The 16890-nt window shown below is 38.7% G+C and overlaps 1 protein-coding gene across 4 annotated transcripts in view; it reads left to right on the top strand.

The window, feature by feature from the left end:
• The window catches only part of Prdm5 (PR/SET domain 5), a 168642-nt gene that overhangs the window by 50633 nt on the left and 101119 nt on the right, over nt 1-16890 (top strand). For all 4 annotated transcript variants that reach the window (XR_008214342.1, XM_052720226.1, XM_052720228.1 and 1 more), the window contains exon 3: nt 2387-2509. Coding sequence is in view for 3 of the 4 variants with exons in the window: in XM_052720226.1 (XP_052576186.1) it covers nt 2387-2509 (123 nt within the window). In the remaining variant the exon portion in view is untranslated. The remainder of the gene's footprint in view (nt 1-2386; nt 2510-16890) is intronic.

Genomic DNA, 16890 nt, shown 5'->3' on the forward strand with positions numbered 1-16890 from the left:
TCATTGATAGGTTATGTGGATTTCAGCAATAGTTAGGATTTTAAATTTATAGTTTCTTTAAGAAAGAATTTTTTCAGCTATGTAGTGGGATGACTACTTGCTGTGATTAATTCAGGTATTTGAAATATAAGCATTCTTTAACTGTAGTTATGGTGGTACTTGAAGGGAAAAACTTTATGCCAAACATCTACAATTGTTACTGTGTTAAATGAAATTTCTCTTTGAGTGATAGGTAGACAGTGTGCTTTAAATCCAGCAGAACAGTGTTGCTGGTGATTATTTATTTATTTATTTGTATTCACCATGGGTCAATAAGGCTCAAAGCAGGGAGGCAGAGCAATTTCTCTACAAGTTTGTTATTTTGTTAGAGGTATAACTAATTCTCACAGTTCTATACATAAGTATTCAAGAAACACACAAGGCTTTTAGCAGTTAAAGTACTGAAAATTAAATTTCTGTTTTCCAGTGATCATTACAAATCTCATTAGCAATACTGTAAAAAGATTACTGAAAATTGCTTGGCTTTGGAAAAAATAGCTTTTTGAGAAATGAAAGATATCAGACAATAGGAACAGGCTAACTGATTTCTTTCCCCTGTACAATATATGTTAGAATCTTGAAATTTCACTTTTTTTTTTTGCCATCATTCAACAGATGACTTTTTAACAGATTTTTTGTGTGGAAATTATTGCAAATACCCTGCAGTGACTGGTTGGGTGACTTCTTGGTATGTATGTTTGTGGGTGGCTGGTCACCTGCCAGTTGATCTGAATGCCCATCACTTTCTCAGTTGAGCTTATTGGATCTTCAGCCTTTTCACTCTTCCTTGTGTACATCAAGTTCATTTACAAAACTCAAAGCCTTTCTGCTGCCTTTGCTTGCTGCCCTCTTTGGAAATCATTCTCTAGCCCCTTCTCCCCTTTAGAGCACTTGAGTTCAAGGTACCTCATCAAAGATGCTGACTTGGCCTTTCCCCCATTACTTCATTTTCTGGAGTCTGCTTTGTTTTTCTTCATAGTGCTCGTGTTTACATGAAGTTTCATTCTATGTTTGTTTACTCTGAAGTGCTGTGAGGTCAGAGACTTTGTCTTAGTCTGTCTTGTTTGTGGAAACATTCTTAGTCCTGGGCAGTTTAGGACTCAACATTAGTTTGTTGAATGAGTGAATGTGCAAATGCATCATGAAAAATACATGCCATGTGGATTTGTTGACCTTGAAAGTTTTCTTCCCTCAAGTATGGGAAGGTGCATTTCTAGACTTTACATTTGTGTCTTGTGGGTTGCATGTTTGAAGTGAAAATCATTCATTCTTATACATCTTCTGCTGGATTAAAATATCAATTTTTTGCTTTAGGTGTATGGTTGTTTTGCTTGCATTATGTCTATATATCACTTCTAGCCAGAGCCTGTAACTCTAAAGCTGGAGTTACAGAGGGTTGCTAGCACCATGTGGGTGCTGAGAATTGGACCTGCATTCTCTGCATGAACAATGAGTCTCTGAAATCTCTCTATCTCTCCTCTGCTGGATTTCAGTAATATATAAACACAAGTGGAGATTGCTGCCTGTATGGTATTAAAGTGGGCCAGAGTAATCAATAATGGCAGTTGGAGACAGTAGATTCCAAGTGTCTTTAGTTCATGAGTGTTCAATGGACTGATTCATTCCTTCCCCCTCCCTCCCACTCCTCCATTGTTCCTTCCTTCTTTTCTTTCTTCCTGTCTTCCTTCCTACCATCCTTCTTTCTTTCTTTTCTTCATTCTGTTACTTCTTTCCTTGTTGAAACATTATGTTTGACCAGTAAGATTTATGGCTAGATACTAAGTAAAATAAAATAATTAAAAAATGTTGTCCCAAGAAATTCATGAGTAGTTTGTTTAGAAGACAAAATGGAGTTGATTTTGTGTCTCCCCTAGAAAGGCCCATGTCCCATGAGCTGTCACAGCCCCCTGGTTGGATCAGCCAGTCCCCCGTCTTCAGATAATTCTCTAAGCAGATGGAAAGAGAATTGAAAGGGATTGTTCCAGCTCCACTCCTCTCACTTGGGAGGCAGTGCTGCTCTCTTTGTGGAGGTAAAAGACAGATTGCATTTTCATTATCTCCTGAACAACTGTGATTGTCGCACCTATATTCAAATCCATCCGCAAAAAGGACATAGAAAACATGATGTGTCTCTGAAATTTGAGGACAGTTGTGAGTCATTCAGCCTTCTGCCAAATTAAATAGTAGGCTTTCTTTATACATATGTTTAAGTCATGAGTGCTGTTAGTTTAACATTTATTCAATGCTTATCAATAAAAAGATGCATACTTCAGAAAGAATATGTAATATTCTACCCTTGGTAAATTTAGTATGATTAATCTGGATTTTTCTGTTTGTTTTGTTTTAGGTTCGTGGGAGCAAGGGAGAAGTTCTGTATATTTTGGATGCTACCAACCCGAGACACTCCAACTGGCTTCGCTTTGTTCATGAGGCACCGTCTCAGGAGCGGAAGAACCTGGCTGCCATTCAAGTGAGCTTGTTGGCCTCGTATTTGTGCAGTGCACCATAAGAGTAATGAATTAATTTATAACTCTGCTCCGTGTCTTCAGTTCATTTCCCTGTGATCAGCTTCAAAAAACAGTACCTAAGTCATAAAAGCCGAGAAATCATCTAGTCAGCATATGTAGAAAGACAACTGAACTGTCCACTAAAACCAGATCCCTGGCTTTATGGGAATTCTTGGGGCAATGAATTACATGGTCTGATACTGTGCTTGGCAGAGCTTGCCTTCCAATACTTTTATTTTCGTCAGTGAAATTTTGTTCTTGTTTTTGATTGTTTGGTTTGCTGGTTGCTTTGCTTCATTGTACTCTGCTTTGGATTGTTCTTTGAAAAAGGTCTCATGGAGACAGTTTGCTCACGTGTGTTCCCGCATAGTCACACTGAGGCTCATGGGGATTATGCACTTTTGAGATTTTTTTCAGATAAACAGATCCAGTGGGATACATTTAAGTATCTCTCTATGCAGATCTATTATGTACATTTGGCTCATGGAATAGTGGACAATGGAAAATCCCAAATCTGCAGAGCTGATGTCTCAATTTGAATCCAAGGACCAAAAGGTCCTGTAGAGCCAGGAAGGCTGCTTTGAACAAGCTGAAGACATGGTGTTTCTCTTATGGTGAACAAGCAGAGGGGCAGCATTATGTGCTGTTCAGACCTTCAACTGAATGAAGCCTACTCATATTATGGTAGTCAATATTCCTTACTGCAGCCCACTGATTTAAATGTTACTTTCATCCAAAACCATGTTCATAAAAGCACACAGCATATGGGTTAGCCAGCTATCAATCACTTCATGCCCGGGTAAGCCAACCCATAAAAACAATTCCCACAAGGAGGACCATATCTCACTGAACTCTGTTTCACTGTACAGTAGTATAAAACATTTGGTTCCTGCACAGACTCTGAGTTGAACTTAGCAATTGCCCAATGGCAATAAAGGCAAAAGAAAAAGAGGTAGGTTTAGAGTGAGCCTATGTATAAAACACCAATTAGAAAAGTCAAGAGAGTTAGGGGACACCATAGGCTGATGCTAAACCGACTCATCCTGTATAAAGCTCCCTGTCTGACTCTGAACTGCAAAAGTCAAGAAGCCATGGCTGATAGAAACAAGAAGGGAAGGAGACTAGCAGGAGCAAACTGTCTGTACTGTTGTAGATTCTTCACCTATATGTGACATTGGCTAATAGAAACTTATAATATAGAAACTTATTGACTAGTGTACTGATTACACTTAATTCTAAACCAGCTGTAGTGAGGGAAAATCCACAGCATTAAGTTTAATTCAATGAAAAATGTAGTTGTCTGGTATTCAATTTCCTATCCTCAGCTAAGCAAATTCTCTTTTAATGTAAGGATTACGAAAACAACATATTTTCCTGTATGGACACATAGAGCTGACTCTAATAAAAAGCTAAGATATAATAGAAGATAGAATCTTTGATAGGAGAGATTGTCAAACAGCATTTTGGATTACCCTTGACACAAAGATCCAAATACAAATTGAAACGGGTTCATTTTTCATTCATGTGTAAGCATCAATTTTTTTCAAGTACATTTATACTTTTTCATGTTCCTGATCAAAGTAGTCCCATAGCATTTGTAGCTATGAATTCAATGACCATGTTCCATTTGTTCCTTTGTAAATGTTACTCTTGTCACAATTGCTGAGGAATTTATTTTAAGCCACCTATTGCTCCTTAGTGTCCTTCAGACACACACAGTAAAGACACACACACACATCCTCCTGGTGTTGGAATATGGGGTTTTACATTTTCCAAAATTTTCTTTAGTTGATAACTTTATTCCTGTTGACTGATATTTCTGAGAATCAGTAATTTCCCTTATTTGCTCCAACTTTCAGGGTGTTTGTTCTGAGGTTTGCGCTGAGTCTCAGACACCTCCACAATTCTTGTTGAAGAATGTCCTATTTGTCTACATTGTTTTAATCTCCGTTCAGTTAATGAAAATGGTTGTGTTTATGTTGCTTTCGATCCTTTCTCATTCACATATTACTCTACTGTGCCTTGTTTTTTTGTTTGTTTGTTTTGTTTTGTTTTACCACACTGGGGACATTGCACATCTTGTTTTTAGTAATCATGCTTCCCAAGGCACAGTTATCACTCTCATTTAGAACACTCAGTGACCACTTTTCTTCCCTATGTCAACTGTATTCCTTTCCTTGAGAGCGACGAGGAGCCTGTGGAAGAAAATGGTTGCAGTTGTGGTCCCTTAGGACACAACTGATGACTTAAGGGGGATGAAGGTAAAGGCAGGATTAGAACATGACAAGAGCTTCTGTGAAATTTCACTCTTGATTTAATTAGGGTCTAAATCTGTTCAGAGGCCACTGGAAGGATCTTGTTGCAGAAGCAATGACACTAGCCTGGTTTCTTATAGTGTTGCTTTGCCCTTTCTTAGTGGGAATGGATGCACTGTTACCTTGGATTTGTCATGGTATACAATAGGAACCTTATTAGCTCCCTTGAGGTAGCAGCTTTCTCACTTGAACAGTAGCTGTAGTAACAGATTGCTGAGGCTTCAAAATCACATTTGAGTAAGGGGCAAAGAGCATAATAGTTAGGTCTCATGACTGAAAACAAGGTCAGCCTTCTAATTGGCTAGGCTGCTCCCCTGAGAGTTGCATTCCAGAAACTTTGAGTGGGTAAGACAAGAGCATAATGTTTCCTGCATTACATTATGGATCACTTGCATTCCAAATTGCATCTGAAATTTGGGGTATTCAGGAAATTTTTTATTTGAGCTGTATGCCCTAGGGGTAGCGTAAATGAGAAACATTTGCGGCTGTGTGGCTTGCTTGGTGGAAAACGTCAATACTTGGTCCAATTTTTTTGGACAAGGGATTAAGAATTTCAGGTCTGTTTTGGCAGATGATTGGAACTCCTTAATGGAAGCTCAATTATATGTGTAGTTTTGCGATTTGATTTTTGAAAATTTGCTTTGGAAATGATGATTAAGTATCTGAATTGCTGAAGAAGGATCTAGCGAGCAAATAGTTCTTCCCATGTGTACTCTTTTCAGAATAATCAGTTCAAGTGTGGATTTAGACTTTGGAAACATTTCCAACTTAGATTAGAAAGTTCTAAATATGAAATAAACGTCTATAAGTGATGCAGAAGCACTCTTAAGCATCTGAACAGAGGTGATGCTTCTCAGGGTTAATTTTGTGCCACTAAATGAAAACATTTGTATAGTATTTGATGAAGAATAATAAGTCAGTGTTCTCTAGGCTTATAAAAACTTGTTTGTTTTAACAGAAAACAATTTAGTTAAAATTTCTCAGCTAAAATAGTCAATTATCCTGTCTGGAAAAGAAACTGAATTCTTTGAAGTGTCCAAGGTAGTATATTGCATGCTCCTCAGTACCCCATTTCCAGACTTGTCTTCCCCAGGGCCATTTGCTGTATGCTGTGAATGAAAGAGTGACTTGGTATTTATGGGGATCTTGGCACATGCCGGAAGTCTTTGGGTCTTCATCCATGTCATGAGGAAGGCTGGGCTGTGAAGATGTTCTAAATAATGAGGAGTTAGAATCAGACCTCAAATAGCAGCACAGAGTCACTCTACTTCTGCCCTCCGTCTGGCCTTGCTGTAGCCACCTGCTTCACCATCACACAGGTTACGGGCTCTCCCTTCTGAGCTGTGCACACCTGCAGAGGCAGCATGTTAGGTCAGTGGACGGGTGTTTTGGTGGGGAGGACACTGGGATTTAGTACTGGTTTTATTAGTAATTAACCACATGAAAATCACTTGTCTGAAAAATAGTAGTTAACATTTGTATACTGTACAGATCGGTCACAAAAATCAAGATTCTTTGTGAGAAATGTCACTATAAACCAAGACATTATTTGGCATAAACTTTAACTCAAAGATTGAGAAAGAAAAATTGGAAAATTTGTCCTTTATACATCATTTATAGACCGTACATTTTTCATCCTCATAGGACAAAAAGGTATTAATAGAAGTTAGTGATAAAGAAAAAGTTGCCCCCACCCCCGCCAACACACTCAGAAATAGCTTTCTGTGCAAAGAGCATTGCCCATCACATCCTTAGTAACAAGTGGAACAAAATTTGTCCTTAGGCAACTTGAAGCTCCTTTTTTTGAAGCTCCTTTTTAAGGAGCACGTATGACTACAACAGATATTTTTTGTCAATAGGAAGACTGTTACGTGCAGCAAATAGCTATTCAAAGTGATAGATAAAACATTATTGGTGGGGGTAAGTTTTGACAAGAAGACCTTTTGTACCTCTGACCCCAGAAGTCATAGCAATTGTTAACTCTATGTCTACCAAAGGCCATCTCTACTTTACAGCATGTGTGTCTCTCCCAGCAGTGAGAGCATGCATAGTACTAATGGTGGGTTACCAATATGTAGGTTCTGGCAGTCAATTTTTAAGAGTATGAATTTTGAGTTGTTTTTGAATGGATTGGTTTATACTGTTCATCTGTGTGCAGGTGTAACTGTGTGAGTTACCTATTTGTAACACACTTGCCCCAAATTTAACAGCTTGAAGCAGTAAGCATGTGTCCTTTTACATATCTCATGAGGGTAGAATTCAGGAGCAGCCTAGTTGGGGGGCAGGTCTGTGGGCTTCCAACCCCTGGACTGTGATGAGTTTACAGTTAAGAAGGCAGCCAGAGAAGTCTTAATAGAAGTCATAAAAGTCTTGTTTAGGGCTGGAGAGCACACTTCTGGGCTCCCTCACATGGCTGTTAGCAGGATGAACATTTATTTTATAGAAGAATGGGATAAAATTAATGGTAAAAGCAACTCCCTGACAGAATCAGAAGAAGTACAGAATACAAAGGAGTTTGGATAATGTTAAGAAACATGGTTGAAAGTAATAGAAAGAACACCAGCTTTCTTGATTTAAAGGGGTTGCTTGAGGCTCCTGGCTCTGCCCTGTGGTGACTGAGCAGGATACTCATCAACCATCTGGTGGTTACTGAGCAGATGCAGTGTTCTGGGCCATGTCCAGAGCACTGGAGGTGCTATGACAATCTAGCTCCTGCATTCATTGCAGGAAAAAGTTTTTAAAACTCTGCTCCTGTTTGTATGAGTTGGTTGGACTTAACAATCTTGGATTCTTATACAGATTAAATCCATACAGTAGCATCTTGAAGAAACTAGAGGCTTGTTAAGATGGCAGGTGGTAGGCAGGCATTGCATACTACAATCCCCATGGAGTACACTGAGGTAAGTTGGATGGATAACAGCTATCAGAAGAAGTTGGAGACAGCTAAGAATCTCTAGGTGATAGCAGAGTAAAATAGTAATAGAACAGGGTAAAAATAACTCAGGGTCCATCAAACAGTATTTGTGTCCCAACCTTGCCAAGGACCACACAGAGATCAGAACAGCATGCATTCACATTCAGCTAAGTGGAGGACTAACCAGAGGAGTGGCAGCATCTGTGAACTGATTGGTGAAGAACCACCCAGGACAGGACCAGCATCTGTGACCCAACCTCAGTATTGCAAAGGACAGCTTAGGGGGATGACAGGCATCTAGGAGCCTAGGAAGGAATGACAAGAGAGTTGAGAGTGGAAGCAGCGAGCAGGGAGTATGTATCCTGTTCTCCAGAGAGTAGTAGAGATTGAGCCTGGTGCTCCCAACATGAATCTAGCAGAGAAAAATGACAACGTAGCCCTACTACAACCTGATCTCTTTGAGTATTGCAAAATTTCCACTAGAAGAAAAAGAATGATTGAAAACATCCAGCATAGATGCACAATTCCCAATGCTAAAACAAAAGAAGCACGAAAAACCAAGGCAACATGACTCCCCCAAATTACTAATTTCACAGTAATGATTCAGTGTGAATGAGATACAATCCTAACAAAAAGATTAAATGAACAATTATAAATATATACAAAGATATCAAAAGAGACAAACTCCCAAGGGCTTCAAAAGATCTATTTTAATCTCTGAAAGGCAACTGTCAATCTAGAGTGCTATACTCAGCAAGGCTATCTGTCATAATGAAGGAGAAAGAAAGACAAGCTAAAGGCATTCATGACAACTAAGCCAGCTCTATAGAAGAAATACTTGGAGAAATCCATAGGACTGAAGAGAAACAACAGTGTCCACAAGAACAGTAATTAAGCAAATGGGAATAGAAAAGTACCAAGCGCTGTAAAAATCAACAAGTAGCAGGACTTAAGACATGCCTTGCAATAAAAACCTTGGATGTTAAGAGTCTTAATTCTCCAATATAAAGACGGAAACTAACGTATTATGAAGAACAGGATCCATCTATTTATTGAATCAACAAACACTAATGTACTAAGTTAGTATAATCCTTAACTACAATCTATACCCACAGATAAGTGTAGTCTTCACCCTTCTTCAAGGAAACTTCTCTTAGTAACGGACGGAGACCACAATAGAAAACCACAATGAATCACAATGCAGCCTGAGAGCCCAGTCCCAGTATATATATCTATAAAATACTTTCACACCTAAGGTCAGGGAAAAATGTGGAAGAGGGAGCAGAGAGTTTGTAAGGGCCAGAGGAGGAAAGAGTTTGCTGTGGGATAGTGTCTTCTAGTAATATCAGAAGCTTCACCCATAAAGTCTTACCAACATGTCCAGCCAGGCAACTGAGGAACTCTGGGAGTGGGAGAGGAGGTCTTCCCCAGGGAGGTGCACACTGGCTGCTTTTCCAGTGTCAAATGGTCAGTCTTGAAAACATACAAACAAGTAACATTATAATGTTACATAACTATTCCAAGAGTACTAAGTATGTCACCTGTGTGCACACTACATTTATATATATATATATATATACTTATATATATTGATCAATCTGCTATACTACCAGTGGCATCACATCAAAGTTGTTTTGAAAGTATAACCTCCAACAGACAGCACTGTTGATTCCAATATGCCACTGATGACAGGGATTGCATCCTGAACTAACTCAGAGAGCTCTGATAAAGATAATAAAGTCATAAAGGTTTGCTGGGAAGTAACAGGGTGGTTTTGAATCATATTTAATAAATATAATAATGGAGTATTTGTGTTTGAGAATTAGTGAACACTACATTAGAGAGAGCAGAATACTGTTTCTACTGCTGTAAGGTTTAAGAGGTGTGATAGAAATGAAAGAGGAAGTTTACAAATTCTTAGCTTGCTACAAAGTGTAATGACAAGAGGCATTTGCTGTAGATACATTGAAGCTAAAAAGCCCAGTAAGCCCACTTATCAGAGAGGAAATTAAACTAATAGTCAAATGTATGCTCATGTAAGTGTGAATGTGTACTGACACTAGAATCCAGGTTCTCCGACTAAGCTTGCTTGCTCATTGCTGTGGGGCAACATTCATTTTGCATGAACACACACAAAGGAAGAAATATCTTTGTTGTATTTTTCAAAATTGGAGGTACATTTGATGGTGAATTTTGGATTATTGTTAGTGGTTGTCACTAAGATAGTAAGAAGATGTAAATGAAGTAAATTATATGGACTTACAAACTGAATATAATAATTAGGCATATTTTCTTCTTTGCCAGTGGATGTTGGTTTTTTAGGGAAGTTTTCTATTCAAAGAAAACCATGACTCCAATATATGCATAGCTTCTCATAAAGTAATCCAAGACCAAACAGGAAAGATTGTATTTCATCAGTGAACTACAAAGTATTCAAAGGAATCTTTGTGATTTATGCTACCCAAAGTGTGTTCTGAGGGCTCTGCAGTCTACTGATTCATAAATCCATGGGACAAGAGTATTCTTAGAACCCCGATCTGGTCATCTTGATTATCTTTTGTCATCAGTTGAAGTCTGACATGACTTAAAAAAGACAGTTTGGGGACAGAGCAGTGGAAAAAGAGGCTCCAATATCGTGGGTTTGGCTATAGATGTTTGTGACATCAGGAGGGTGCAGAGTCCAGGGAAAAGGCATTTGTTGTAAGATTTGAGCATGGACTTCCCTTTCACTGGGAGCTTTGTAGTTGATGTTCACAGACAACTAGACAGTGCTATCTATCGTTTGGTTGATTTATGCCACAACTCTTTGCATTGTCTTATGTTTAATTAATTGGGCATTTGTCTTACTGACATACTTCTGATTCCTCCAGCTGGCTTGAGATGATCATACTATTTAACATTCTGGCATGCACAAAGAGGATAGCAGCAATGCATTCTGGCTTCTTTCCTTGTGGTCAGTTGAGGTCCTTGGGATGAGTCTTTACACATTGTTGTACCATTTTCCATTTAGAGGCAAGAACAGAAAGGGAGTGGTCATTTTTGCTGAGGGTTATTCCAGTTCTTCCCCAGCTGGGTTTTGAGAGCTTTCCCCAACTCCATATAATTCCCATTTCTATAATTTGGAATATAATATAATTTCATAGATCTTACTTTTTCCTTTATGTTTTAAAAACATATATTATCAAGCACATATTTGTTTATATTGATATCTTTGTTCATACTGTGTTTCAGCTCAAGAAAAGACTAATGCCAGGCATATAATATTGACAGAATCATCCTTCAAAATGCTTTGTTCCTTATTATAGGATAAAATTTATGCTTTTAAAAATTGGTTCAGCTCATCACTAAAACCTATATTGTAGCCTCATGATAATATTTCACTCTCAGAAAGTCCACTAATAAGTGTAACCAAAGCAGACAAGCACAAAGAACTGATTGTTCATAAATTATGATACAAATTATTATAAAAACTTATCACATTTACCAGATGTTTGCATTGGTGCATCCAAAGATAAAATATATCTCTCTACTGTTATGAACAAAAATCCTGTACTAGATTGGTGAACAAATCTAAAGATACAGTATATGGTGTTCACAGTGCACAACAGAGTTAGAGCCCTGCTGCCCTTTTAGACTGCTGATTTCTCTATGTGTACTGTCTGCCAGTTCCAGAAAGTACATGCTTTACTGTAGCTGGTCATCCTCAGTAATATAGCAAATGTGAGAGCAGACTAGACTACCTCCATGAAATCCTGTCAGTTATGGCAATTCCTAGGGATGTTGGAAGAGTTGAACTTAGTAGCTAGGTAACCCCAATATATAATATTTGAACTTATTAGATGAGGTAATCTCAAAGCATTTGGTTTCCACCAAGTCGTAGTCTTGTGGTCAATACCCCATCACATTGGGTTTAGTGATAAAGATAGCACTGGTAATAAGAACTACCTAATGGGAATGTATATGTGATGGGCACAGTGCTTTCCAGTTTACATGTATCAAGTGCTTTAATTCTAATGCTTTCCCCAAATGGTGGTACTGTTCGAGCTCAGGCTTATCAGGTATAGGAATGGAGGGCAGATCCGTTGTTGTATGTAATCTGACATGCACTTTTATTATTTAAAATCTTCAGATAGAGAGATCTGAAAAGCAGATAGTCAAGTTTTATCTAGAAGACTTGGTGGAATTCTTGTACATTTTAGAGCAGTGTTTTACATGCTTTAAATGCTTTATTTTCAAAAAGACCTAGGGCACCTGCAAGGCACATGTTGTGTCTTTGAGCTCCACCATGAGTGTTGTGACATTTACAATGCTATAATACTGAAAGCTGGCCATTTTTCCATCTGTAAGACTTAGAGGAAAACCATAGCTGAGACGCCATTTGAGACTGAGGCACCTATTTGGGAGTTCATTGGATAAGATGACATTACTATGGAAGAATGAAGTGTCTGTTCTAATGTTTAAAGCAACACTACGGTTTAAACACAGCTTTAAAATGCGTATCTGTTTCGTGAATGTTGAGAAAGGGGTTACAAATGATACTTGTATATCTTGACCTTGTGCTATCACACATCACATTACATTACAAACATACTTGCTCTTGCTCCTTTCCCCTTGCTTAGAGAATGGTCCCCTCTGCTTTTTGAAACAGGGTTCTCTGCCTCTGGGTGTAAGTGAAACTTGATGCCCTTGTCTCCATGCATGTCTACCTCCCCTTCCTCTTGCTATGTCCACATCTTTACCTCCAGTGTACTGTTCTCCCCATGCTCCCCTGACCTCTTCCGCCTTCCGTAGTTGGTGGTTTTTCCTCAGGTCACAGTGGACTGTGTCATGAAGCCAATGGGTGTTTTTCTACCTCCGTTGACTAAATTCCTCAGCAACCTCCAGTGCCATTACCCATCTCTGTCTTTAGACAGTCTGTTCTTTTCCTTTACTTCATCCACCCTCTCAACCACTCTTTTCTATTCCATTTTAAAGCTAAGTCACCCACAACTGCTGACTGACTATTGAATGACTTAGAATTTGTTGAGAATGGAAAATTGAGCCATAACCCATTTTTGTAGCTCCTCCTATTTTCCTAAATGACATTACTGCTTTTTATTATCTAATTAGTTCAAAACGTGGATGCATATGATGGAGTACCTGACCTTGGGACTATGTAGTCCCAAGCACAACTGTGTGGTATATGAAATATAACACTCTAGGCTCAGTGTTTCAACACTTGATCCCAGCTGGAGTCAGGCCCTAACTGGGGCCTCAGTGGACTCCTTGAGTACATTCCTACTTCCTGTATTCTCTGTCTCTTGATGGCAGAGGCAATGTGAACAGCTACCTCACTGTCCTGCCACCATACTCTCCTGCCATGATGGACTGGCTGTGCTACCTGGAACAAGAAGCCAGAATAAACCCTTTACGTTATTCTGACCAGAAATTTGACCACAGCAGTGAGAAATATAACTAATTCAGGAAATGAGGATGTGGGAGGAGGGAGAAGCACATGTTTAGCTAACTCTAAAACAATGTAGAATAGTAAATATATTGGGAAGAGTAATATACAATTTGAGGTATAATAATCCCTTCTCTGATGGAGTTTACCACAAGTCAAGGATTCAGATAAATAAATTCAGATGTAGTAAGAGAGAGGGTTGAGCAGCTTGGAAACTGCTGTCCAGGCCTCTGGCATGGTTTTGTAGCTGAAACACTTCTTTCCTGATGTGATATGGACTAATTTTGATCAGTTATGCAAAGCTAGCTCTATTGGGAAGCTATACAACTTACATTTCAAATATTTTATTTTAGCTTAAAGATAATTATGCATTTCTTCATCAAGTTTTTGATTCACAACCAATATTTTTTTTCATTCTGAGTATAGTTTCTCACATTAGAATTTACTACTGTATCATAATACAATATGGCAACCAGAAAACCACCTTCTGCTTGAGATGAACATCCCAGTGTCACCTAGCCAGCTCCTAGGACAGCTCCAGTCACATCCAGGATCCACCCTGTGGGGTTAGTTAAAAGAGTTTCAAATATAGAAATGTGTGTGCAGGGCAATGCAGTCTGTCCTGGTTTGTGTATCTACAAAGTGGCCCCCTGAGCTTCCTATCCCTGTAGCACTATTTTGCTCTAAAACTTCTTGGTCTTAGACAAATCATGTGCAAGAAAAAGATGAAGTGTAGTTTTATTTACTTATTTTATTTTCCTCCAGAGCCTTGGTTTGTTTCTTTTTCTTTTTCCTTTTCTTTACAACAATTTCATCTAAGGAGTATCAGAGAAAGATGTCTGTATTTGCTTAGGGATCTCCAAGTGATGAGTCTTTGTTCACATGCTTTATTTTTAAGATTGCATCCATTCTCCTGGATAGTGTGAACTGTTCCCTGCTGTGTGGTTGGTCATGGCCCATGATTCTAAAGGACACAGATTTCTTTGCACTTGTTTGCAATTTTATTTTTCCTGTGCCTGCTTAATGTTATCTAAACATGAAATTGGTTGCTTGTGTCAATTCTTGTTTTGTTTGTTTCTTTATTTATTTTTGAGACAAAGTCCCATCCATGGCCCAGGCTGGCCTCTAACTAAAGGTGCTTCTTCCATTCATCAGCTCCCTATACACACCCAGTGCTGGCATTAGAGGTATGCATCATCACAGCTGCTTGTTTTGTCTTATGTTTTACAGATAAGGTGTTGTTTTGTAGCTGAGGCTGTTCTTGCATTCCTGATTTTTCCTCCTACCATATGAGCACTATGGTTATGGCATTACCATTGCGTCTAGAACAAGCTCTAGCAGTTTACAGTAATGGAGTCTTATTCTTGTTTGTACGAGTATGGCTGCCACGTTGACCGCTTCACCCACATGGTAGCCAAAGAAAAGGTTTTTACTGCAGCTGTGTGTTTTCCTGGCAGAGAGAACAGTACTGAGGCTGAGTGAGGACTTTCAAAGCTTTCTCTTGGATGTGGCTCATGGTGTTACCATTGGAATCCCATGCATCAGTGGGTGCCATCTGCTCAGGCATGGCTAGAATGCATAGAGTTCAAGGGCATCCAGTCACGTGGCAGCTTGCTGTAGTGCACTGGTAAGAAGGGAGTAGGTTGAAATGCTTTGTTGATAGTAGTTAGATCTCATTTTTAACATATTTTGTTGTTAAATTAATGTTGTAGATATATGCCATTAATTTTATTGTAGAATTTTTTTTCCTGATGTTTCTCATCCTGTGGAAATAATGTTTATATGCAACTTGAGACTTATTCAGGGGTTTAGTAAGAAAGGGTTAAGTAAGATGATAGTGGGTATCAAATTCTTACTATTTTATTTGTTTACTTTCATCTTTTGTTTTTTTCATGCAAGTATTTATTGAGTAGCAGTTCAAAAATTTCCCCACTCTAGTGTAAAGTATTAATTTGTAAGCTGATTTTCTTGTTCTTGGAATATGGGTTGATCATTTCAGCTTGATGGTGTGGATTTTTTACAAGTTACTGCCTTGTCAATAGAATAATTGTGCCTTTGCCAAGTATATAATCATGGTTTCCCTTATATCATCCACACATGGACAGCAGCTTGCCAACAAGTGAACAAGAACTAGGTTTTGTCACAGACAGATGCAGATGAAGTACCAAAGCCCCCCATGCCCTCCTCTGGAGTTATGCTTATTTTGCACACAGTGGGAATTAATATTTTCTTGTGAAAGAAGGTAGTGTTACTTTTGCTGTTTCCAAATAGCACAAGTAAACCTCTCATGCATGAATTCATGAAATTTATCCCAATGAGGCCTGGTGCTTGAGTAGGGATGATAGGTAAATTGTCAGGGGTGGTTGAGGTTTATAAGTAATGTTGCTGTTGAGAGAAGGTAGGGGATTTGAAAGGGTGATTATTTTTAAAAGATTTATTTATTAATTTATTGTATGTGGGTGCATGTGTGCACATGCATACTGTATGTATGTTGATACCTGAGGAGGCCAGAAGAGAGTATTGGATTCCCCGAGGCTGGAGTTACAGGCAGTTATGAGCTGCCTGATGTGTGTACTGGCAATTGAATTTAGGCCCTCTGAAAGAGCAATAACGCCTTATCCACTGAACTGTATTTCCAGCCCTACAAGTCAGATTTATCTCCTAAACTTCCAGGAATGAGTTTGTTCATTAATTGATAGAATCAGAAAAAATTCAACAGGAAGGCATTTTGAGTTAATTTGGTTATAACCACTGCCATAGTATAATAGTCATTGTGAAAAAACTCTTTCAAATGATGGCTTAAACTATTCTGTGTATTTTTGGAGAAGAGGACTCTCAATCTTACAGGGTTGCATATTCTAGTTTCTCATTGCATGCTGATTTGATAATTTCTTAATTTATATCAATTTTTTCTAAGTGGGACAAGGTCTGAGAGACAAAGTTATAGAACACTTAGCTTCTTTCTCCATAGACTTTACCTTTTGTCGCTTGTGACTGTCTTTAGCCTAGCAAAGGAGGAGGTAAGTCTCACATCACTGCTTTGTAGCTGAAATTGGCCCTGCGTGACAAGGAGGCTTACTCAATTGACAGTCCAGGAGCAGCAAGGCGAGGTAGAAGAGCTGCCGTTAGACCCCTAAGTAAACATTCTTCCCATGCAGCACACCTGAGTGCCTGCTGTTGAGTACCCTAAGGACAGACAGGCTACTGACTGAAAGATAAACATCTCCTGAGCGTGAGGTCAAGGTCCTGTAGTATATAGGAAAAAGTAAGCCCTGAAGGTAAGTCATTATCTACAAGAGCCACCCTCCCCCTCTTTGGTTGAAGATACTGATTCAGCAGATTTATTAAAGAGTAGTAATTAGCTTTAAAAATCAATGAACTGACTGATCTTCTATGAGTAAAAGTTCACATGAAAATTTGTATGTATAGAGAACGTGCTGATTCAAAACAACAACAAAACTGTAGTTGCTTTTTGTTTGTAAAACCTTAAGAACTCTTATTGAGAACAGCATCTGCAGACTTTGGGATACACTTTGTCACCTTTAACTCATCCTCAGCCTTTCCTCACTCACTTTTCATATACAGTCTGGTGAGCAGAAATTATCAAATGCTAGGTGTTTCCATTCTGGTTGGGAGAGAATGGAAACAGATTCAATTTTTGGCTGAGAGCAA

This window comes from Peromyscus californicus, unplaced genomic scaffold (assembly GCF_007827085.1).
Source record: "Peromyscus californicus insignis strain IS unplaced genomic scaffold, ASM782708v3 Scaffold_6__1_contigs__length_162567912, whole genome shotgun sequence".
NCBI classification, from domain to species: Eukaryota; Metazoa; Chordata; class Mammalia; order Rodentia; family Cricetidae; genus Peromyscus; species Peromyscus californicus.